Source organism: Xenopus laevis, chromosome 3L, assembly GCF_017654675.1.
Source record: "Xenopus laevis strain J_2021 chromosome 3L, Xenopus_laevis_v10.1, whole genome shotgun sequence".
In the NCBI taxonomy this organism is placed as follows: Eukaryota; Metazoa; Chordata; class Amphibia; order Anura; family Pipidae; genus Xenopus; species Xenopus laevis.
The window spans coordinates 19364472-19390795 of NC_054375.1; the positions used below are offsets into that span (position 1 = coordinate 19364472).

Consider the following 26324-nt stretch of genomic DNA (forward strand, 5'->3'; position numbering starts at 1 on the left):
ATCTAGGATAACCCCAAGGCACCGGGCCTGGGGAGAGGGGGTGATAGTGGAATTGTTAGCTATGATGGATGTTACTGGTGATAGTTGGAGGAAAGAGAACCATTTCAGTTTTAGAGAGGTTTAATTTAAGGTAGTGTATCTGCCATAGAAGCGGATACAGCAGATACGAATCTCTTCACAGTCACCAGCTGCTCCACAGGGAAACAAACAAAGCTGCTCGAGGTCTGGGAGGTAAGGTGGGGGGAGCTCCCCCCTGCCGTTTGAAAGTATGATTGTTTCACTGCAGAGCAGTTAGGGGCCGTCTGTTTCCTATCCGCAGCAGTCAGAGCAATTAAAAGAAGGGGGAATTTCACTGCATACACTCAGGTTTCTATGAGAATAGATTGTTCATATTGTCAGAAAATGTTCGCAAAATGGTTTTGGAGCAGTTTTTTCATTTCTTCCCAATGGAAAATTGGGGTAGGTTGTACGTTGTTCCTGCACGTTTTCTGTTCTGCTGTTTTCTGCTCTTAAAGGGCACCAATCATAACTAAAATCATTTACTAATATTACTAAGTAAATACACTATGTGAAAGTTCTAGCCGAGGCAGGCATTTTGGATTTCACTGTCTCCTCCTACCTATATATTCATAGCCAACAACAGCTCTGAAATCTTGCACATGCTCAGTTTAAATTCCTTGGTTGCTTAGCCACCCTTCTAAGCTATTTTCAAATCAGCCAAACCTCTGTGTTAGTTGCTGTAAAGTAGTGCTGCCACCTTATGAAAGTAAGTGTGTGCCCTTCATTTGCATAATGACATCACCAGCAGGGGACAAGATAGGGAAATCTCGTGATACTTCTAGTTTTTTAAAATAAGGCATTCTGGGTAGAATACTCAAGGCAACGCTACAATCTGAGCATGCTCCTGAAATTTGCATGTTATAGTCACTGTATGGACTCCCTCAGTGAAAGAACCCATTTGACAAAGTAAGGGATTTTTTAAAACCTGCAGTTTTTACAAAAAACTATATATGTAGTTTGATTAAATGTGTTTAGGTTGTACCGGTCAGATTGTTAATATGTGTTTGATTTTGGCTGTGATAGGTACCCTTTAACCTATATATTGCTTGCTTTTTCAGCTTGCAGTTTGCCCCAGCAACACGCAGGGAAGAGCCACATGTGACCCATCGCACACACGCGACTACTTCCTGTAAACAGAAATTTACTCAGTACAGTTTTGCTACCAGCAGGATTTCGTCATGAGAACTTTGAATAGCATCAGTAACTTCAAAGTCACTTATGTACTCTTAAATGATGGACCAAAAGATGTGCCATAAAAGCCTCTAGTTTCAACAGCCCGTGACCACCTTAGAAACCCTGTCCTTTGCATGCTGAATTGGCAGTCTGTTTCTGGCTTAGCATGACTTGTATGGGAATGCATTCTAGAAGAGACTGCAAAAACTAAAACATTAACAACTCGTGAATACGATAACTCCAGTTTGTTATAGCTCTACCTGGCATGATTATAGATAAGATTCTGTTGTCTTCTCTGATGTGAGGGGATACATGGACCTTTTTAATTAATGAGTACCGAGAGCACTGCTTTCTTTATTGTGACTTTTTCAGATATGTTTATTTTCAGGGAATACAATTTAATTTACATTTTCATATGCGCTTAAGGTTTTTTTGGTGACATTTCCAAAAATTACCTCAAAACTTCCACCCTGCAGCATCTTATTTTCCACATACTATTAGGTATCAATAGTCAAATATGAAAGCCTGTGGTCCTCTAAAGTACATGGCATGTAAATACTCCAGAATCTACCAAGTGAATACTTATTTGATGGCTTACTAATACTGCCAGTTTTATGTGGGCTACAAGGAACAAAAAATTATGGTGACCCCTAAAACCCATACATCTATACAAACTACACATTTGTATGAATCCAAAATGGTTAATTTTCTCTATCTACTCCAAACTACTTGAAGCAAAACAAACCCAATGAATCTAAAAGACTAGTGTTTGTGAGCCAGTACACACATTGCTACTATTCTATGAAGACACTGGCATGTATTACAAAAGTGAGCCCCAGACATGCCCCTATAATGGCCTACAGAAGGGGTAAAAATATAAGAGATACCCTGGTGAAAGCAGACACTGTCCCACAAAAGAAATCTGGGCAACAGCTTTTAGTTGAAATTAAACCAGGGACTTTTCCCTGTTTAAATTATGCCCAATGTAACAGTGTGACTAAGGGCAATACTTTTACACATCCCCCATACTGGGAAAGTCACAAAGTGACAGATTTCAGCAGGTTTCTTGGCTTTACGTGCCTTTTTGCACACCCTCTTCATGTGTTCTATACTTATTCCGTGTCATACAATTTTATTACACATAACTTAATGTTTATGGACTTATTTGTTTTGATTTCTTTGTACGTGTGGATTACTCGGGTTGTTACCGACATCTGGGGGCACATTTACTTTGCTCAAGTGAAGGAATAGAATAAAAAAAACTTCGAATTTCTAATGTTTTTTTTTGGCTACTTCGACCATCGAATTTGCTACTTTGACCTTCGACTCGAACGATTCGAACTAAAAATCGTTCGAATATTCGATAGTCGAAGTACTGTCTCTTTTAAAAAAAACTTCGACCCCCTACTTCGCCACCTAAAACCTACTGAACCTCAATGTTAGCCTATGGGGAAGGTCCCCATAGGCTTTCTATGGTTTTTTTCGTTCGATTTGAAGGATTTAATCGTTCGATCGAACAATTTTTCCTTCTGTCGGACTAATTTTGGTAAATCCTTCGACTTCGATATTTGAAGTCGGAGGATTTACCTTTGGCAGTCGAATATCGAGGGTTAATTAACCGTCGATAGTCAACCATATGTAAATCTGCCCCCTGGAGTAAATTTCATTTCAATAGCCCCATTAGAAATATATTTACTGAGAAAACGTTGACGTGTTCAATATTTATTTTCACTGCTACCAGGGGTGTTGCTGTCTAAGAAACAAACCTTATTTTGAGACTTCATCTGCATCTTTTCAGACTTCATTCACATACTTCATTAAAAATAACACATCACAAACTTGTTAGCTTGTATTCGGACTTTATTACAGGTAATGGTGTGTACAGTATCAGGGAACTCTACAGAATGGAAGACCAACATTTGCTAAAACACGAAAATAAAACTGGGATAGGGTAAAACCCAAACATTTAACTATGTGTACAAAGAATTAAAGAGTTTCCCCTTGCATATGGCTCTGTCAAGCTGTCCAGTACTTTATGTGAAGTGAATCAAGTATCATCACTGGCACATTCTTTGTGTGCACCAATAATATGGGTTGTCTTGTTATGGGCTACAGACATTTATAAGACCTTTAAAAATATATGAAATAGTTCAGGTTTTTAAAGTCCCTGCTTTGTTCAAGTTTTAAGTATACACGTTGTGCATATTATAAAACTCTGATCCTGTACCTGTGATGTTGATTCAGAATCATGAAATACTAGTTCTGAACAGTGGATACTCGAAGGAAATGAATGTTTAATCTAAAAGTCTGTTTAGTATTATAAATAAACTCTGCACTGTATGTTTTAAAAAAAGGCATTCAAACACTTTCTTGTTTAGCAACATGTGTATAAATAAGCAGCTATGAAGTGTTTCTAGGCTGGCCTGGATTTGCAAAATCTGCAACAATAACCCTTTTACACACAGCTGTCTATTATTATTCAAGGGAATCAATTGTAACTGACATGGTGGGTTGTTTGCATACCAGACACAGAACATACAAGGTGCACTAAAATATTTTGGTTTCTATGTTGCAGAACACCAGGACAATAAGATTGTTCTATATGACATTGCTTATGCTTCAAATTCCAGTCCTAGACCCAGTTTGTGACCTCCGGCATTGATGTTCTTGCCATCAAGCAATGTAGATAATGTTAATTTGATACCTACAGAAGAAAAGAGGGGTGATGGGGAGTGTTAAGTGTTTCGATCCATTCCAGAAATTTACAACATTATTTTTTAAAGGAATTTAACTGAAAATATTTTTTTTTTTCAGAAGATGCTTTTTGGGGTGTATTATTCTCAAACTGGAATATGTACATTAGGTTTTGAGATTTGGTTTGTTTTGTAACCAAGTGTAAGAAATTGCCATCTTGATTTTGTTATTTAATATGAAAGCTGTTGTTGTTCATACTCATAATGTATAACCCTTCAGCCAGTTATGAGCCCACACCCCAACTTTTAGAGGTTTAATATCCAGCTTATTGCGCTGCTTTGTCTGTGCCCCACTTACCACCTGACCCTGCTCCACCCAGGTCTGGGCTGGATCCCATTTTAGGCCTCTACTTTTAACAAACCATGGTCTTTGCACCACCCAACACATTCCTACTTACCAGTTTTCATATTAAAGAGACCACACAGGGAAAACATTTTATTATTTTAGGGTAGGGTGTAAATGTCTGTGGCACATTTTATTAATCAGCATAGCTGGAAAGAGCACCTCATTTCAGCAATAGGTGTGTATGTAATACCAATACTGGCCTCAGGAAATTCAGAAGATACACTACACTAAAGTGTGCGGCACTATCTTGGCCAAATCACTAGTGAGCGGTTTCTCGCCTTTGTCTCAGTATTTCCATATCAGTTTCATGCCTGATTATCACAACCCAACAAAACAGAAATTAGCATTATTATCAGAAGAGAGATCATTTAACAACAAAAGAACAACACAAGAAGTAAACTGCTGTCTCTCGCAGATCTGTTATGTAAATAACCCCATGCATATCAAAGTAAGACACTTGTATATTTGCATTTGCTGAAGGCTCACGTAACTTTTAACATGTAGACTGTGTATTGGAGTGTTTTTTTTTTTTTTTTTTTAAACACCCCACCTTGAGAACTACAAATAATTATAAACTACAAATACAAACAACGACAGACAAACTTTGGAAAAAAAAGTCAAAAGAAAAAAAATATAGAGTGAATACTGCTTTGATTAAGAAACACATACTGATGTTATCAAGCAGCATGCAGTCTATGTAAAAAAATGTTCATAACCTGTTGCTGCTGAAACAAGAGTAAAACAAAAATGTCACTCAGGCAAAAATACACCAAAAATAAATATTCAAAATATGCCTCAGTGCTATTTACTCTTCTGTAGACTAAAGCAGCAACCATTTTCAAAACTCCACAGTGCAGGCAATTCTAACTATTAAAAACAAAAATATTTTAGAATTTGTTAAACCTGACTGTACCATATCAATTTAGAGGCTTTTCCTTCAGTACAAAGTAAAAAAAAAACAAATAGATAAGGTCCTCTGTAAATCTTTTTTTCTTTTTTTCATGAGATAAAAGGGTGAAGGGAATTGTTTGGAAATTCTTCTTTTTGTAATCTGCCATCCTGTTACCTGGAAAACAAACTCATAGAAGACATAAGCACCGATTTAAATGTTGGGAACAATTACCTCCCACTAAACTTCTGGTTTGACTGACATTTGATCTCTTTAATGTATAAAACTCAGATTTGAGACTTTCAATCTCAGTTTTAAACCTTCCCCATGCATTTTTCAGTGTAAAGTTTTCTTTACTCAGCCTTTCATTCTGAGTTTTAAGAACATAGTAGGGAATCCATGTATTCCAGCTCTTGCTTTTATTTTGGAATCCCCACCTAGAGGACTTCCAGCGTTCATTTCCATTGTACACATTTTTATGATTGTTTATGTTGTTAAACTGCATGGTACAATTTCTTGCTATGTGCCCAACTCTGGAACATGCATAGCAGCTAAACACTTTCTTTTGTGTACATTTTTTTTTATCTGTACTATACACACTTTGTTTCTCAGGGTGGGTAGCCTTTATAGCAAACACCCTATCACTGCCAGGCTGCTTCCTGGGTTGAATAGGTTTGTAAACCTGTACTTTAGGAAGGTCCTGCTTTTGTCCCACAGTCCTATTTTCTGTACATTTCAGTGTCACTATAGGAGGCTTGGCCTGTCTACAACAATCCATATTTAACATTTTACTTTTGACTACTAATTCACAATTCATATTGCTGTCTTTTATGCATTTCACATCAGTTACGTTTCTATAATTTTTAGCAGTGTTCTCTACTTTAACTGCAGAAATTACACAATCTCTTGCTCCTAACTGAGCCTTTAACTGTTTAAGCTCCGATTTGCAATTTGAATGATCAGCCCCTGCTTTTCTGAAGGTTACAACCAAACTTTCTGCATCCCTCAGCCTTTGTTTGAGCTGCTCATTCTCTAAGCAAACCTGCTTGTACTCTGCAGTTGTTTGCTGGTTGCTAACATTAATAGCAGCAGCATTTTCTACAGAAAATTTTAGAGAATCTACTAATACATTTAAACAATGAACCTTTTCTTCAAGATTCCCTTTTTGCACAGATAACATTTTATACTGCTCTGCTATCCAACAGGCAGCATAAACCAGTGCACCTTTACCCTTTGACTTAGACAGAGATTTGTCATGAATTGCCCTGGCCACATAATCTTGAGCCTTAGCCCATGGATCTGGAGATCCTTGCATACATTTAACAATCTGTCCTGCGCATTTGACCATGGCCATCTTTTTAGCTAAAACCTCCATGATTATTTTAACAACAATTAAAACAACACAAAACAATCAATTAATTTACTAAACAATATTACACACTCATAAATATGGATTAAATGCCATGCATTGAACTCCTACACTGGATCGCCATTTATGAGTTTATATAGTATATTATATCATTATTAATAATATACCTCAACCCACTTACTAGGGTTTCTGGTTCTTTTGAGCAAGCAGACAATGAATCCACACCAATGAGCGTATAGTAAAGTGATGTATTGTAAAATAAATCAAATGATTGTTCTACATAAATGATTACACTTAGACTAAACAAAAATTACAATATTTCCAGTTACACATTACACAAGTCTACAGTTGTTACCAAAAAGGCAGGGGAATAGAGTTCGGCTTCATCTCTGCCTTCGCCTCTGGTCTTCATTCCTCACATGTCTTGTCCCAGGCTCCTCTGGCTTCTCCCGCTCTCTAGCTGCCTCCTCTCAGCTGCCCAGCTCTCAGCTGCTCAGCTCCCCCTCTGCTGCCCAGCTCCTTTCACATTTGTCCAGCGTTCTTTTATCCTGGGTTCTCACCTGCCCCCACAGAAACCCTCCCAACTGCCAAGATGCTGTGATAAACCCCCAATTTGCCTACATCCTGTTGAGCAAGTTTTCTCACATACAAAATCAGTTTTATGGTCCCCACAGCAGACATAGGCCTTAGTAGTCACAGGAAAACCTTTGTTATGATAATCAGGGCTTCATGTAAGTTCCCTGAACAACAGCTTTCATATTAAATAACAAAATCAAGATGGCAATTTCTTACACAAGGATTTGGTCCATAATTCAGCCAAGATTATTAATCCCTACAGTAAAGTTCAGCAAGCTGGATACTATACTACTACTAAAATGTTTCTTCTCTCATATGACTATGAAGATTTTCATTCATCCAGGTCATGGTATATCCAATATAAGTAATTCAAAACATATTTTACCTCCAAAACTAGCAAAAAAAAATCCAAAAATCTTTAAAAGTCTAAATGGCTAAAAAATGGTACAAAGTACCAGCACTGCTCCAATTGACTTATCTAGGACCTCAACTGCTTTTACTTGCCAAATTTATCCATGAGTTTTTTGTGATATACTTCTTGAATTTTCGGTTTTAGAGGAAATAAAAAAAACCACGAATTTTAGAGATAAAAATTCCATTAAAAAAAAAAAAAAAAATAGAAATTTGAGTGTTATTAAATAGGCCCCTAGTATACTAAAGCCTATTGGGCATCTGTAGCTTAACAATGTTTAACTGGAGATGCATTGTTGAAATACCTTAGCAATGCAACACCTTATCATGATTATTTGTAATATAGTATATAAATTTATCAGTAGTAAGATTATTCAGAAATTATAAATGTGACACAATCTGTAATGATTGCTGGCATTAAAACTATCAGTTTTTTTTCACCAATTATAACAACTTAAATATCTCCACTAATAATTCTTGTAAAATGGTTAAAGCATCTCATATTGTTTTAAAGCAATGCTTTGTCTGTACTATGAGGCATGTGAATATGTTTTTTTAGAAGGCTTTCACTCCATTGTTTGCCTTGTGAATGGCTTTTGCACTCCTTTAGCCTAACCTTGACATTTGTTTGCTTCTGATTGCTATCCAAACTCTATTCCTCAGAAGCCAAGTCCCAATAATTTGAACAGATAAAGACTGAATGAAACACAGGTTGTCTGCAAGAATGAATTTATGACTCTGAACTATTAGGCTTTATTTCTTCTTTAATTAGCATACTTGGCCACAGGGACATACTATGGCACAGAGGCAGATTTTTATGCCTGTAAGAAATCTGTGCTACTTGCAGGCAACAAATGTCCTAAAAATACATTTTCCTGCAGCACTACTAAGGGTTATAAGCACACTAGGAGATTAGTTGGCCATGGTAAATCTGTTTATAATCTCTTGCAAATGCTTTCCCAATAGCAATAATGTAAATCGCCTGTGGGAAAACATACATGTTGCATTTTAGGAGGTAAACAAACAGCTTTTTAAATTAAAAGTTACCACCATTATATACATTTAGTAGAAGGATGCTGACAGCCCTAGGAAGAAGAGGACATCCTGGCCACATAATGCCCAGTGTCTACTTTCCCTAGTCCCATGCTGTTTTCCTCATTCCATACACATTTTATTCACTTCAGTAAATATATATGTCCCAAGTACAAGTTCTATTTAACTTTTTTTCAGATATAAATACTTACCAGGCTTAAGAGTCTGAGTGTATCCTAAACCTATAAGACTTGAATTATTCACTTTAGCCTGCAAAAAAAAACAAAAAAAAAAACATATAAAGAAAATATAAGTCATAGCATATGGTCACATTCCACAGCTGGGAGAGTATTTTCAGAGCTATAGTTCACTGCTGGATGGCTGTGAATAAAATCCATGCAGTAAGTTTGTCACAGCAATCAAAGCTGTTTTTTCCCTGTCTGCAGTCATTTACCTGGTCTTTAAAAGACTTTGAAACATGGAAATCCGAATTAATTGCTTGCTTAAAGAAATTAATTGTACCATAAGACAGAGCGCTTCCAAGTAAACAGAATGGCAAGCAGCTGCTGGCTGTGAGGACTACATAGGTCAAAACACCACTGAAGAGCCAATGCCCTACATTCTGCTTGGCAAAATATATTAGAACCTATTGATCACAAGTGCAGGTTAATTCAACAAAACCAATAGATGCTACCAAAATGAACTCTAACGGAAACCCCTCATAATGTATTCATCTTAATTCCATGCAGTGCAGCATAAAAAAAGCAAACAGAGTGGATTACATAGATTTCATGATTTTGCTGTTTAACTGTGGGGTGTGGGTGCTACTCCAGCATTAAAATGAATGGAAACTTTTTCACCAGTAATGTACATGGTATGTAGTCAGCAGCTAAAAGGCCTAGAAATGCATCAATGACACAAAAATCTGCCAAAATTTAGCGTTACATAACATTTAAAGGAGTGGCTTTGGTTTGAACATGAACTATTTAGCCAAGTCAGATAATTGTGAATCCTAGGATTTGGCCAAATTTTTAAGCAAATTGTAGATTTGAATACTGGAAGTAAATACAGTAAGTCTAACAAGGTGAAATCCACATGAAAATACAAGATATATTTCATTCTTTGTACTTACTGAAAATGAAGCATCAGAATCAATTTGATATTTGGCTGCTATTCCAAAGCGTGTGTTGCTGTTTCCCGCTGTCCATGCAAGGTTGATTGCAGTTTCCAGTTTATCATTAACCTTTTGATATACAGAACCACCAAACTCTGTACCGTCATTCCTGTTGGCAATATACCACAATTATTATTATTATTATTATTATTACTGGGCCATTCAGCATAGTCCACAGCATTGTAAATAACAATACAGAACAAAAAATCAATGAAGTAGGTAATGAGGGCACAGTCGTAAGGGCTTCCAACACCAAAGAGCAGGGATACATAACAAAAGGCATTTGGCTGTATGGGAAAGTTTTATGTTGAAGAAATATTACCATAATGACTGTTGGGGACATAAAGACTTGTTATTTTTAGTTGGGATCATCAAGATGTGATATGAGAAGGATTATGTGAGATATCAGATATGACATTGTAGAACTGAGGTCTTTTTATTGGCAGAAGATGTGAGTTTTAAGGGAACATATGTGAGATATCAGATATGACATTGTAGAACTGAGGTCTTTTTATTGGCAGAAGATGTGAGTTTTAAGGGAACATTTAATACTCTGCAAGGTTGGAGTATGTCTGCTGCTGTATTGTAATGAAGTCCACAAATAAGGATCTGCAGAGGTCGTGGGTTCAATGCCCGATTATAGGATTTGTTTGTCTGCATTCCTGGGTGTTACTTAATTCCTTGTATCCTTTAACTTTTTGACCTGAACTCTGGACTTTGATTATTTGCCGCCAGTCTATTGAACTATTGCCTGTATCCCGACTACGTTTATGAACTATTGTCTGTATCCTGACTACGAATATTATTGATCCATTTGGTTACCACGAACTTGAACTTTGTCCTGAAGCTTCCACCTTGGTCTGGACTTCTCCGCTAGGAGCTGACATTATAATCGGGCCATGGACCCCATGGAGGAAGCTCCGCCAGATGCGTAAAGAACTCTCCGGGGGTTGGCAAATCGTATGGAAGCTTATGAAGCTCAATAAAATCGTATAGGGCAAGTACTAGAGGGCCCCTCTCTCCTGTATGTCTTTTGTGTCTCCGGTCACCAGAAATCCTCCCGCGGCTGTTACTCTTCATCGGCTGGTGAGCCCCGCATTCTTTGGCCCCTCGCTATAATGGGGATCCTCAAGCCTGCAGAGGTTTTGATACTCAGCGTCTGATTCAGTTCAAGTTTCAACCCTCGCAGTACTCCAGTGAACGAGCCAAGGTTGGGTACGTGATGTCCAGATTGTAGGGTAAAACGCTAGAGAAGGGCAACACCTCTTTGGGAGAAGAATTCTCCTGTGACCTCCTGCTAAAGCTTTCCTCCAGGCTTTTCGAACGGTGTTTGATGCCCCGGGTCGTGTCGCTAATGCCTCATCCCGCCTCTTACAGATCCAGCAGGGAAATTGCAGTGCCAGTGAGTACGCTATTGATTTTAGAACCTTGATGGCTGAAACCAATTGGTACAACGAGGCTTATGGAGCCATCTTTTGTCAAGGATTATCAAGCTGACTCAAAGATGACCTAGTCTCCAGGGAACTTCCCGAGCAATTGGAAGACCTGATTGCCCTCGCCATCAACATAGACACCCGACTCCGGGAGCCCCAATCCAATAGTAGAAGATCCCTGCCTGTTCTAGCACCACACTTCCAGAAACACCTCATTCCTGCTCCTGTTTCTCCTCCTCCTGTCACTCCCTCGGAGGAATCTATGCAGATTGGTCGGATGCATCTATCGGATGCCTGTATTGTGGAGGTAAAGCCCATTTTGCCAACAACTGTCCTGCAAAGCTGGGGAGATCTCCACACTCTAGAACTGGGGGATTTTACCTGGGTGGCATCGAACCTGTGCCCCAAAGAAACTCTCATCGATTTCAGTTGCCTTCACAGATTCAGCTATCTGATAAGACTATCAATGTCTCCGCTTTTCTTGATTCTGGGGCTGCAGGAAATTTCAAGGATGTTGCTTTTAACAAGTTTCTGAGGTTTCCCTTGTTCCCTCTAACTAGTCCCCTGGGGGTTTTGCTGATTGTTGATCGACCGATGACAGATAATCTCGGAGACAACCAGAAAAAGCTCAGGGACGGTCGGATCCCTACATCAAGAGAAACAGTCTTTTTTTTTAATAAGCTGTCCATCGGCTTCTTTGGTGCTGGGTCTACCGTGGCTCCGTCTGCATTTCTTAAAATGTCTAAAATATAGTTGGCAAGCTTTTGCAAGGGACTGGATTTGAGGGATAAAAAGAGTACATAATCAATTATGACTTAAAAGACAACAACCCATATGTCCTGGAATCAATTACAAAGTAGCTTACAGTAACCAAGAGTATGGGGCTTGGGCATAAATGTGTGTGGGGGAGGAATATTCTCACATTTGTTTTTGAATGTTTAACTCTTTATTAAGATAAATACAAGAATTAAACATGGAGTAACTAAAATGGCAATGTTTACCCTGTGTAGCTCAAGAAATAGCAAGAAAAACAGATTGTATGCAATTAAAAATAACAGGCAAAAATTATGCTCAGCACAGGCAGGGACAAATATGAATTGTTACTTGGGGTTGAAGTTCAAACCACTTAATACAATATTTCGATTTTTTATTGCAGATTCATAAAAAAGGTAGCACCCAACTGTGTGTTATACCCCATACATTGGCCACTATAATTTTTGAATCCTTAAACTTGTACTATGAAGTAATCTTCTATACACGTTTATATGCCACTAATATATATACCCACATGACCAACGACAACAATCCTGATTTAAAGATTTACCAAGAAAAAAATGTAAATAGACAAAAATATGTATTACTAATATGTATTAATGCTTTCTCTTTCATTTTGTAGATTCACTATTATTGGCTTAGAGTGCTGTCCTGTCCTGAGCATTCTGGATAACAAGTTCCATACCTGTACCAGTTTTAAAGGGCTTTGAGAAAACTTTTAGTATGATGTAGAGAGTGATATTCTGAGACAATTTTCAATTTGTTTTCATGTTTTATTATTGAAGGTTCTCCGACTTATTTAGCATTTTATTCAGCAGCTCTTGTAACTAGGGTCCAAGTTACCCTAGCAACCATGCTCCAATTTGAATAAGAGACTGGAATATGAATAGGAGAGGTCAGAATAGAAGGATCAGTAATAAAAAGTAACAATAACAATACATTTGTAGCCTTACAGAGCACTTGTTTTTTAGAAGGGAGTCTGTGACGCCCATTTAAAAGCTGCAAAGAGTCAGAAGAAAAAGGCAAATAACTATAAAAAAATAAATAATGAAAACCAATTGAAAAGTTGCTTAGAATTGGCTGTTCTATAACATAATAAAAGTTACCTAAAGGTGAACCACCCCATTAAGGTAATAAAAGTACAATCTGTATTTAATGCTTAAGACCTGGGGTTTTCTGATAAGGGGTCTTAATCAGTATTCCCTCTAAGCTGTGTGCTCGTGCACACAACTAATTGTGGTGCGGACAAATACATTTGTGTGAAAACACTAGTCTTATCGTATTTTGGATCTCTATATCTTGTCTACTAACAAATCTTATAAATACTAATTAAACCCAATAGAATTATTTTGCCTTCAATAATAATTAATTATCTTCAGTTGGGATCAAGTACAAGGTATCCGACAATTTGCTGTTTTCTCATTATTACAGGTATGGGACCTGTTATCCAGAATGCTCGGGACCTGGGGTTTTCCAGATAACGGATCTTTCTGTAATTTGGATCTTTATACCTTAAGTATACTAGAAAATAATGTAAACATTAAATAAACCCAGTAGGCTGATTTTGCTTCCAATAAGGATTAATTATATCTTAGTTTGGATCAAGTACAAGATACTGTTTTTTTTATTACATTATTACACAGAAAATGGAAATCATTTTTAGAAAAGTGGATTATTTGGATAAAATGGAGTCTATGGGAGGCGGCCTTTCCGTAATTCTGAGCTTTCTGGACTATGGGTTTCCGGATAAAGGATCCAATACCTGTATTAGTATTATCATTACAAGCTATTGTAGACTTATACTGGTGCACTCAGTAGTTGTACAGATGAAATAAATGTCTTGTCACAGAAGTGAACAATATATAGTTTCCCTAAAAAATGTTGCCCACGAGGAAATTAAAATAAATTGTAAGAGCACAAAAGAGCTTATGGCAAATCGATTGGCAATTCTGCACGGTTTTAACATTTTGTTAAATTGCCATTTACAAGAAAAGTAGCCATATACTTCATTTAGTTTGACTTACACATTGGTATGCAACTGAAATTCACCAGTTTTGTATCCAACTGCAAAGTTGCTTTGGGAGACTCTAGACTTTGAGGATTCAAAAGTCATTTGGTAGCCAGCTAACCATCCCTCATAGCCAAACACCACAGCTCCACGTACTGATGGGCCAGCAATATCAAAATCCATGTCACAGCCAATGTTAAGGTGCTCTCGCTTGTATGCAGACTTGACTTTTGCATTCTTCTTTCTATATCGTTTGAGAAAAGACAATGAAAAACATATATTGGATATCAGAGATATGGGAATAGCCACACAAATCTGTTTTTTAATTTTTTCTGTGTATGGATTAAGGTTTGATTTACAAATGTTCCACATGCTAAAATAAATCTACAATAAGAAAAAAAAAAAAAAAAAAAAACTTTGTAGAGTTTCAACCATCTTTCCACAACAGCTACACCTTTAAAACTTGCCTAGATTTCATGCATAATTTATCTCCTATCTATTTTCACTCACAGTAGTCCAATAAAGTGGAGCTAAGCAAGTACAAGGCCAGAAGGGCTGAAACCCTAGGTTACCTAGAAACATAAATTTTTAAACAACATGGCAAATTTATTATTGAAATGAACAGCACAATATTGATGAAGTGTGGTTAACATACTATGTTGGGGGTTCTTTTCTGTAATAAATATAACTAAGAGCTACAGACGATACATTGGATATGAAAGTTATTTTCCCTTTTTGGTTCAAATATTCCTTTGAAGTCCAAAATTTGTTCAGCACATTGGGTCCCCCAGCCACTACTTTGAGTTCCCCTAGGACAGCTGTATATAATTAGACGAAAACAGACAAAGACTCTTTTTCTGACATTCAAATGCAGATTCATCTTACCCAGTGTTAGGAGAAAACGAAGAGTCAAATGTCAACTTCAGACCCTTTGCAAGCTAAAGACAAAACATATGTATTAAATTGAAAAGATATACATTACACACAAGTTATAAAGTTAAATTATCTCATGATCTTTACCTGGTCTTCTACAGTGATCTCTGTCCCTAATGTGTTATCTGTATTCCACTTTTCTGTAAAAGTAAGGCCATATTCTGCCCACTTGTATTTGGTTTCCAAGCTGCCTGCAACTTTGTTGGTCTCTGCATTTGCTGATCCTGAGCTTGTAAATTCCTGAAAGTTAGAGAAGTATACATAGAATATTCTGTTACTGGAAGTTGTGTAATAACCTTTAGGGACTTAAAACAGTTTCTACATGGTGCAATCCTTTCAGTGTCCGCAGACGCCTATCAAACATGAAGTGACTTGATCTCTACACTCAATAGTAGTATGCAGTACTGCACATATTAGTTGAAATTTTGTAAGGTATTCTTTCCTTGCTGGGAACAACAGACTTGTTGTTTAATATGTGCAGAAAACACCATGCAAGTAGGTGATATTAGAGAATGCTAAGGATGAGCACTGTAATCCACAAGGTGAGTTTAACAGCCTGAATGGTTTATGGTGTTTTAAGGGTATAATAAGCAGCGGATGTAGTGGAACTAAGCAGGATGTTACCACTATTATAAGAAAACTTAATCTCCTATTGAAATAACTTGCTCTTGCCCCAAATTGCAGCCAAATAACAGCTTTAAAGAGAAGCCTGTAGGAAAATGTTCCAAAATACACCAAATTGTTGAAATTTTTGACAATTGTTGACAATTGTTCAAATAATGATCTGCACAAATAAATTGTTTTTAGGTTAAGGCTATGGACTAGGCAGTTTTTATGCAGAAAGGCTGTTTCCTGCATTTATCTCTATGCCATTCATGCTTTCAAAACGCTCCTCGCATTTGTCACATCCACCCTCATTCCAAATTATGCGCAGATGTGCTTGTTGACACAAGGGAACCCTACAGTTTTCCCTGCCTTTTGATGCCAAGTACCAGAAATAACATTTTGACTTGGACCATATTTAGCATTGTTGCATCTATTTTGCATAAAAACATATGCTCAATTGCACTCGTTTTGACGTATCAGACTTAACTGCATAAGATAACAAAACAAAAAGAACAGATGCCAGGAAAAATTTAATAAGTTTTGCTAACAATCAAAAGTTGTTTATGTGGGAGGGATATACTCACAGTTTACTCCAGTCCACAGGTGCAACAATAGTTGTGAGTCCCTCCAAAAACAGTCAAGTTTATCAAAAATACAGAAATATTTATTTGAACATAGTACACTTATAGGCACGAAACGTGTTAGGCCGTTTTTTTACTATGTCCAAATAAATATTTTTGTATTTTTGATAACAGTGACTGTTTTTCGATGAACTCATAACTATTGTTAAACTGCATTAGACTCAAGTCCTTCTTGTGGCTGCAAATTTGCTGAAATTGTGATGGAAATTGCTGCATTGCTATGAATTGCATCTCAAACTACATTTACTTATGCAAACTACACCTTTATTGTCCACAGGGTATAACCTAAAAGAGGTTTACCATTAGCAGGAATATGGGAAAACCACTTAATGCAATAATGGATACAATAGTTGTTCAAGTAAACCTATAGTAACCAGTAAGCTGGGAATATTTACAGGGTTGCTGTTTGAAAGCAGATATCCAATTGGCCGGTATGGGTTATCCGACAAGGTCATTTCCATACAACAGAAAAGGTTACATTTTACTCAGTAACATACATTTCCATACTCAAAGTACCAAAAATTTGTAATTATTAACAGTATCATGACCACTTACACGATAAAAAAGCTGTAGCACAGAATTTAAAAGGGATTCAGTCATGATTTTTTTGATGTTTTATTTCTAAATTACACTAGTTACACTGTAAATAATTCACTCTACAATAATTGAATTCCTGAACCCGCGTGTATTTTTTTTTTTAGTTGTAATATTGGTGTGTAGGCGGCCATCTCAGGTAATTTTGCCTGGTCATGTGCTTTCAGAAAGAGCCAGTGCTTTAGGATGGAACTGCTTTCTGGCAGGCTGTTGTTTCTCCTACTCAATATAACAATGTGTCGAGTGAGACCTGGGTTCTGTTCCTAGATCTACCAGGCAGCTGTTTATCTTGTATTAGGGAGCTGTTACCTTCCCATTGTTCTGTTCTTGGGGGGAAATGGAGGGGGTGATATCACTCCAACTTGCAGAAAAGCAATAAAAAGTGACTGAAATTCAAGTCATATGACTAGGGGCAGCTGACAAAATGTCTAGCAGCAGGTCAGATTTCAAAATTAAATATTAAAAAATCTGTTTTCTCTTTTGAGAAACAGATTTCAGTGCATAAGTCTGCTGGAGCACCACTATTCACTGATGCATTTTGAAAGAAACATTCCTATGACAGTATCCTTTTAAGCCCCTTTTCTATAAACCATAGATACAGCATATACATAGTGCAGTGTACCACTATGTACCCGCCTATTCAAACTTACCAGTCCATTTTTTGATTTTGTTTTCAAATCAAGTTTAATGAACCCAAATCCTAAAAGACAACAAAAATAGCAGAAATAAGATGTCTTTAAAAACTTACATTATTAAAAAAATAAAAATAAATACATTTATAGCTCCCAATACTCACAAAAACTTATCTAGCCCCTTCTTTGCAGTTTTAAAAAAAGCTGTGACTTTAACTTTCTTTCCTACATACCGTAGTTAGTACCCCTTAGCAACAAATTTAAAATAAAATTGTGTTCCCAGTTAAAGTGGATTTCCACCCATAAACAGATTTTATCATAAGGAAAGAAAATATAATTAACATAATCAACTTTTGAGGTATTCTTTCATTTTGCAAAATGGTTTTGGGCGGATACCCTTTTATGGTGTAGCACAAGAGTTCTAATTTAAAACAAACAAGCAAAAAAAATATACAAGCTCATTTTTATACATATAAAGAAAGCCATGGCTAAAATCATTCATTTTAAAATGTTTTGCATTTTGGTAATAATGCTTTAACCCTTTCCCTGCCAGTCGTTTTGTCCTAGATGCGAACATCTACTGCCGAGCAGTTTTTAGACATTTTGTATACGGTCACTGTAAGGGCCTTTCCTGGTGGTCTTTTAGTTTACCCAGGAAAACAATATATTGTTTTTTCAGGACAACCTGAACTTTCAAAATATGCAATATGGTGTACTTCTACTTCTGTAAAAAAAATATAGGCTTCTAAGTGTCTAATAAAATGAAAAAAAACATGTATATATCAGAAACATCATTCATTTTATGTACGAGAACACAGCCAATTTGGCTACTTTTGTCTACTGAACACTATGTACCCAAGCACGTGGCATATAGGGGCCCCAAAATGAAGACCCCACATATGGTCTGTCATTTCAGGTACTGCAAAATCAACATATTTACATAGTTGGGGGGGGGGCAGAAGTAGAAAAAAGTAAGTTCACCACAGAAAACCATATATTTTCGTAAAGTAAACATTCCCCTGAATCCAAATTGGGTATGCATGTCTTTTTACTCTAAAGCACCAAGCCGCAAACCTTTCCTAAATTTGGCGATAAAAACATTGGTTTTTACATTTCTGAAAATCGCCTAAAAATATTGCAATTGGCCGCATTTATCTCACCCAATTTCTTACATACAATTGTAAAACACCATAAATATTGATGCCAAGGGTCTACTAAACAGTTTGATGCCCAATATGCATTGATATACCAAGGCAGCTGGCATGTGCAGACCCCAAATAAAAATAGTGCATATGAGTTTTCTTCTCTGCCGATTTAGTCTTCAGTGAACATAGACCCTTGACTTCATATTATGTGCCTCAAAATCCTCCTAACAGCAAAGACCCCCCAAAACCATATATTTTTGCAAAGTACACATTCTGATGAATCCAACAAAGATAAAGACGTCTTTCTACACCCAACTACCAAACTGCAAAGCTTTTCTAAACTTAGAGGTTTTTACAACATTTATGAAAATCGCCTAAAAATGTTGCAGTTTGTTGCATTTATCTCACACAATGTTTTACATACAAAGAAAAATCACCCTAAATGTGGACGTCAGAGGTCTACTGAATAGTTTGATGCCCAATATGCATAGATTTACCAAAGTAGGTGGTGTGTACGGACCCCAAATGAAAAACGTGCATATGAATTTTTACGCTGGCCAACTGAGCTGCTGAAAAGAGAGCCCCAACTGTGCGTTATGTGCCGGAAGACCCCCAAACTATAAAAAGACCAGCAGAAAACCATATATTTTTGGAAAGCACATATTCTGCGGATCAAATGAAGTAAAATATATCTTTATATACCAAAGCACCAAACTACTAAAGATACATAAAGAACAATAATGCAGGGATAAAATTGCAATAAAACCACAAAAATTATGCAAATAAATGAAATAACAAAATAATTGATCCAACAGCGTAATTAGTGGCCAAAATCGATTATCCAATAGTCACGCGGTCAAAATAACAAGTTTTTAGGCAAAACAAACAAAAGATAACAGTACAATAAATAAGTAAAAAAAAAAATAAGTAAAAAAAAAAAAATACAGTTTGTGTATACATGTTTGTGCACTTCTAAAAGTTGTCTGAGTGTGTAAATACATGTAAATAAGTGTACAAAAGGGAGCAAGTGTTCTAAAAAAAATAAAAAAAAAAACAATCTTTACTAAAATGTGTGAGTAAGTGTATAAATGTACTGTAAGGGGCAGATTTATCAAGGGTCGATTTTTGAAGTGTAAAAAACTTAGAAATTTGCATTACTTCGATATTCAAATTCAAAGTTTTTTTATCGAATTTGGCCATATTCGGTCAAAGAACGATTTAGTCAATCTATCGAACGATTTTACATCGACTTCTAAAAACCTAGCCAAATGTTGGCTATGGCTTTTAGGAGGTCCCCATATGCTAACATAGCAATTCGGCAGGTTTAAGGTGGCGAAGTGTCGAAGTCTAACTTTTTTAGAGACAGTACTTTGATTTTCGAAGTCTAACTTTTTTACTTCAAATCAAAGTCGATTTAGGCCTATTCGATGGTCGAAGTACCCAAAAATTAGTTTGAAATTCAAAGTTTTTAAATTCAAAAATTCACTTCGACCCTTAGTAAATGTGCCCCTAAGTGTGTCTAAGTGCATGTAAGTTTGTAAAAAAATGTGCACTTACCGTTTTTGTAGCAGGAGGATCACTGGAATCGCTGGAGGGACCCTGGACAGTGTCTATGCAGAGTTATTGTGCAGCAGGAAGTGAGTTGTCGGGTGTGCGTCGAGGAGGAGGTAAGGGAAGTAGCAGAAGCGCCATGCATGCATGGCGGATCTGACTTGACAGCCCTCTAGCCTCGTTGCCCAGGGGGCTGTCATCCCTCCGGACTCTCTGTGGAGGCGGAAAAAGCCATACACTGCCATACACAGCTGCAAAAGACGTACACTGTACGTGCTTGGCAGCCTGAGCCCTGAACCGCCAGCATGTACGCTGCAAAATAAAATCGGTATTTATTACCACCAAGTGTGGTTATCCCAGGCCCGGTGAAACCTTGATTCGAAGGGAGGCCATTACATTGTAATTGCATAAGTTTTGTATAAAGTTATGTTAAAACTTATACAATAATTTACATAACTTCAGCAAAAACTGCAATGACTTACCTACGTAACAGAAAAGTTTATGCAGTTTACGTGTCTAGCAAACACACTGCAGAGAAGCATGACAGTACAGGCAGGGTGCAAACCCCACTGACCACCAATAAATTGAGAACCTTAAGGTAAATTACACTGACTTCCAATAACATGACTGACTTATTAGTACATTAACTAATCATGTAACTAATCACTAAATAGGAGTCTCCTACATTAACTTTTCAGCAGTGGAAAAAGATCATTTGGGCCCTAAACTCTGGGAACAAGATATCTTCCATTAATATATATTGCAGCTGTTTATCAGTCCCATGGGGCCCCCTATAGTTCAGAGTCTCCAGCACTTGCAGGGTCTTTTTCTTCTATAGTTACTCTCCCTGATTTTTGGTAAAATGATTGGTGAGTTTGTATCATAGTGGTGGATGAAAAAAATATATCCAAAAAGTTTAACCTACCTACCTGCTGGTTTTCGTAGCGCACACAGATGTTGTAACTAAAAATGCTGGTTTTGCATACTTGAGTTCATAGAGCACCCAAAGTTTTTGAGGGTGGCCTACATCACTTACACTAGAACCTTACTAGACCTCCTTGTTTATTGGCAATGTAGCAATATTATATAGCAAAATATATGCTAGACAAAGTGCACATGAAGAATAACGGTATGTCTGGTGTACCACTTTTAGTTATTTCTTAATTTAGGAATCCTATACAAATATAGCAAAACAGGTTTATATTGCCATAGAAAAAAATCGAATTAATAAATTAATTAAAACAAGAGCAGTACTATTAGTGGAGTCTGTAATTGAAGCAGACAGTACAGGGGTTTCCTTTATTATTATTATTATTATTATTATTATATTCCTTTATAAACTTGAGGCAGGCAAGTTACTTTATAGAATACAAGCCAAGCACTTATACAGCAATTCAAAAACAGGCATTCTAGCTACTTCCGAATTAAGAGAAAAGTCTGATTTGAATTGTTGCTGGAGAGAAGGTCTCAAGTTCATTGCTATACAATATAAATTGCAGTGAACTGTCAAGATACAGAAAACCCCATCATACAGCTGTGTGATGATTATGAATATTTTTATACTGTAATATTTTTATATTATGCAGACTTGTATGCTAGAGTACATTTTAAAATTATAGAAAGAGCAGGATGGTAGACAGGGGACTGCACTTGCAAGTTTTACAATTTCTAAAATTTCTGGTATTAAAATAATCTGCATTATAAAAAGCAACAGCACTTTTTTCTGCAATAATTATAACAAAAGACAGGCTCATGGCATGGCACTAAGCATGTTAACACTGGTTGCACCAGAGTAATCTAGCCTGTTTTAACAGCCAGTCTCGCCCTAGGCTGAGGAATATAGATCAGCAGTAAAAAATAAGACAATCACAACAGAAAAGCCATTCTTCTTTGTGCAAGCTCAGTTTGCTTCATGGCGATAGCCCTGTACTCAACCCTCACTCTGCCAGACTCCACTGTTGATACTTACCATATCCTTTAGTGAAGATATCTCGGGCAGATTTTCCTAAATCAGCATATGCCGGAGGTATGGCCATTTTCTGTTGCAAACAGAAAAAAAATATGTTACAACGGAACACAATTAATATAAAATATTTTTTTATTGCTGGATAATACATACATTCCTTCATGTGAAATGTAGGCCTGTGACTGCCAATTTGTTATGTGCCCCCCAAAGATTGTAATCACTAACTTTATACCTATTTTTGTGAGCACTGTGCCTTCCATCTTGCCTCCTGTTCCAGAGATCCTTTGCAGCTGCCCAGGCTCTGCACATGTGCAGTAGAGAAAAATCGGAACTTAGATGGTTAAAGCTAAACTTTTACTCTACAGAGCATAACAGGGCAGCCACAAGGGTACTGGGACACAACTCAAGAAGGCAGAACTGCACCAGAATAGCACACTGTGACAGCCTGCTTTCTCAGCAAAGTACAGAAATTAATCATTGGGGGAGCTTTTCCTTATCCTTTAAACCTAAAGATGACTAAAGTGTTCAAACACTTTAGTCATCTATCTTTTGCACATCAGTTGCTGTATTGTTAAGCAATGTGGCAAAAGGGGCCACTTGTCATTTAGAGTTTATTTTAAACCTTTCCAAGCTGCTGCACACACTGCAGCACACTCTATACTTACACAGCATTCAGGGCTGCAGTACAGATGTAGGAGGTCACATTTGCATTGCTATAATTAACGGCAAAGCATCAGAAAACAAAAGTAATATCTAGTTGATTCTCAGGCCAGCCTAGCATATCCAAACAGACTGTCAACACAGATTCATCAAGCAAGCATGGCTGGTGCCATGTGGGTAATCTTAAACCTCTTATATTCTTCTGGTATAACCTACATTATCCAGGCTGAGCATACTTGCTCATTAACTACATGGATTTCTTTAAAAGGTAAAATAATAAAATGCCATTTTACATAACCTTCACTCATCTGTGAACACTGTTAAAGGATAAGTAACAAAATAATCAAATCATTTCAATTTACATACAAAATCAATTCAATCATAACAGGGGCTTAAGGTGGCCATAGACATACTGTAACAATGATGATCTTTCTTGGAAAAGATCATTCCAAGAAAGATTGTTTGTTTCAATACACACGTGCTTAATTGTCAGATTAAGATACAGGTAGAAACAATACAATTCCACCTGTATCAGACGATTCAGCACTAACAATGGACAATGTTCGGATGCACCAATCAAAACTTTTCGTCCATTTAAACAGAACTGGACTGTGAAAAGTTATCACAAATATAGATTTTTTTTTTTTGAATGAATGAATGCAGGGAGAACGGACATGCCAACAAACAGTAGCCTACATTAAAATCTATATTCTTACAGTACATTAATAATCCCCTATGAGGCTGAAATACTCCTAGTGTCCTAATAAGCAATACTATACTGCTGAGGGTTTTAATGTAGCACTACATTTGCTATCATTATATAAAACAGTATTACTGGTCCTCTCCCATTCATATTCTGGTATCTTGTTCAAATCAGGGCATGGTTGCTAGGTTAATTTGGATCCTAGCAACCAGATTGCTTGAATAGCAATTTGGAGAGCTGTTGAATAAAAAGCTAAATAACACGAAAACCACCAATAATAAAAAATAAAAACCAATTGCAAAAGTCTGGTGGGTGAGGGTATGCCATAAAGAAATGTGATACAGAAAAATACTAGCAATCTGGGCAGCTAAGTGCCAAATGAGATTCAATGTTGATAAATGTAAAGTCATGCACCTGGTATGTAAAAATATCCAAGCCACTTATACCCTTAATGGGGTCTGCACTAGGCAAATCCATTATGGAAAAGGACCTTGGAGATGATGAACTTATCTGTAGCAAGCAATGCCAGTCAGCAGCATCAAGGGCAAATAAGGTCTTGAGCTGTATTAAAAGGGGCATAGATTCACGGGAGGAGGGGGTCATTCTTCCACTTTATAGAGCACTGGTAAGGCCCCATCTAGAATATGCCGTACAGTTTTGGTCCCCATCACTCAAACAGGACATTATTGTATTTGAGAGGGTACAGAGAAGGGCAACTAAGCTGGTAAAAGGTATGGAAAATTTTAAACTATGAGGAAAGACTGGCCGAATTGGGGGATGTTCACGCTGGAGAAGAGGCGCTTAAGGCCGTCGGGCCTGCTTCTCTAATGGAATTTAGGACAGCCTGTACTCTGGGGAGGTGGCTTTGCCAATCCCTGCTAAAAATGACCACGTCATCCAAATAAGCAGAGGCAAAATGTTGATGAGGTCTAAGAATTTGGTCCATCATTCTTTGAAATGTGGCTGGGGCCCCCTGGAGGCCGAATGGCATACAAACATACTGGAAGAGCCCTTGTGGGGTAGAAAAGGCTGTTTTCTCCCTAGCTGTTTCTGACATTGGTACCTGCCAATACCCTCTAGTTAGGTCAATAGTTGTTATGTACCTAGCAGGACCTAGTCGTTCAATCAACTCGTCAACTCTTGGCATAGGGTAAGCATCAAACTTTGAGACTTCATTTACCTTCCTGAAGTCATTGCAAAATCATAGAGACCCATCTGGTTTAGGAACAAGCACAATGGGACTATTCCACTCACTTACAGACTTCTCAATTACCCCCAAATCCAGCATCCTCTGCACTTCCTCGTCCACTGCCTGTCTACGGGCCTCTGGGATCCGATAGGGCTTAAGGCGGACCCGAACCTGAGGATCAGTAATGACATCATGCTTTATCAAATTTGTACAACCTGGTATGTCAGAAAACACCTCAGTGTTTCTTTGCAGAAACTCCCTGACTTCTTGCTTTTGTGGCTCTGACAAGGTTTCAGCTATTTTCACCTTTTGTATACCCTCCTGGGTAGGAGGAAGGGGTTGAATTATAGCCGTGAGGACTTCTCTGTCCTTCCAGGGTTTTATTAAGTTTACGTGGTAAAGCTGTTCTTTCTTCCTTTTATTTGGTTGGTAAACTTTATAGTTCACCTCACCTATTTTCTCGATTATTTCATACGGGCCCTGCCACTTAGCCAGGAACTTGCTCTCAACTGTTGGGACAAGAACAAATACTCTGTCCCCAGGGTTGAAAGTTCGAACCTTAGCTGAACGGTTGTAAACCCGACTCTGGGCCTCCTGTGCTTGCTGCATGTGTTCCCTGACTATGGGCATGACTTCAGCAATTCTATCCTGCATGAGGGTAACATGTTCCACCACACTCTTATGGGGTGTTACCTCTTGCTCCCAGGTATCTTTTGCTACATCCAAGAGACCCCTGGGGTGACGAACATACAATAGCTCAAAGGGCGAAAAGCCTGTGGATGACTGGGGCACCTCTCTAATGGCGAACATAAGGTATGGCAGGAGACAGTCTCAATCCCTCCCATCCTTATCTACCACCTTCTTTAACATGTTTTTCAGGGTTTTGTTAAAGCGCTCTACCAACCCATCAGTCTGGGGGTGATAAACAGAAGTTCTTAACTGTTTAATTTTCAACAGCTTACATAGTTCCTTCATAACCCGAGACATAAAGGGTGTACCCTGGTCTGTGAGGACTTCTTTAGGGATGCCAGTGCGGGTAAACATATAAAACAGCTCTTTAGCAATATTTTTGGAGGCTGTGTTTCTTAAAGGGACTGCCTCAGGATACCGCGTAGCATAATCCATAACTACAAGAATATACTGATGGCCCCGAGCTGACTTAACCAGTGACCCTACCAAGTCCATTGCAATTCTTTCAAATGGAACCTCAATGATAGGCAATGGCACTAGAGGACTACGGAAATGAGGTACCGGAGTAGACAGTTGGCATTCTGGGCAAGATTCACAATACCCCTTCACCTCAGCAAATATACCGGGCCAATAAAACCTTTGTAAAATTCGCTGTTGGGTTTTCTCCTGACGTAGGTGACCACCCAGGGGGTGAGTGTGAGCCAGGTCCAAGACCATTCGCCTATAGGACTGGGGCACTAACAACTGCTCTACCACCTCCCCTTGGATTTTGTCAACCCGGTACAGTAAATCTTGACTGACAGAAAAATGGGGAAAGACACTCTCAGCACCAGGTTCCTGAGGTTCACCATTAATTACCTTAACATTTTCCCAGGCCCTATTCAGTGTAGGGTCCCTCATTTGGGCTGTTCCAAAGTTAACCCGAGAGACCACCAAATCTGGCATATCGGATGCTTCGGAGGGCTCCAAGGGCAACTCTGTTTCACCTGCTAGTACCTCTAGGGGAAAATGATCTG

The 26324-nt window shown here is 37.8% G+C and overlaps 1 protein-coding gene across 2 annotated transcripts in view; it reads right to left on the reverse strand.

Moving 5' to 3' along the window:
- Positions 1–3075: 3075 nt before the first annotated feature.
- The window catches only part of vdac1.L (voltage-dependent anion channel 1 L homeolog), a 32526-nt gene continuing 9277 nt past the window's right edge, over positions 3076–26324 (reverse strand). For both annotated transcript variants that reach the window (XM_018251968.2, XM_018251969.2), the window contains exons 2-9: positions 22070–22139; positions 17423–17472; positions 15019–15171; positions 14884–14936; positions 14015–14242; positions 9742–9892; positions 8822–8879; positions 3076–3937 (exon numbers count right to left, since the gene is read on the reverse strand). In XM_018251968.2, coding sequence (XP_018107457.1) covers positions 3846–3937; positions 8822–8879; positions 9742–9892; positions 14015–14242; positions 14884–14936; positions 15019–15171; positions 17423–17472; positions 22070–22136 — 852 coding nt within the window. In that variant the 5' untranslated portion in view covers positions 22137–22139 and the 3' untranslated portion in view covers positions 3076–3845. The remainder of the gene's footprint in view (positions 3938–8821; positions 8880–9741; positions 9893–14014; positions 14243–14883; positions 14937–15018; positions 15172–17422; positions 17473–22069; positions 22140–26324) is intronic.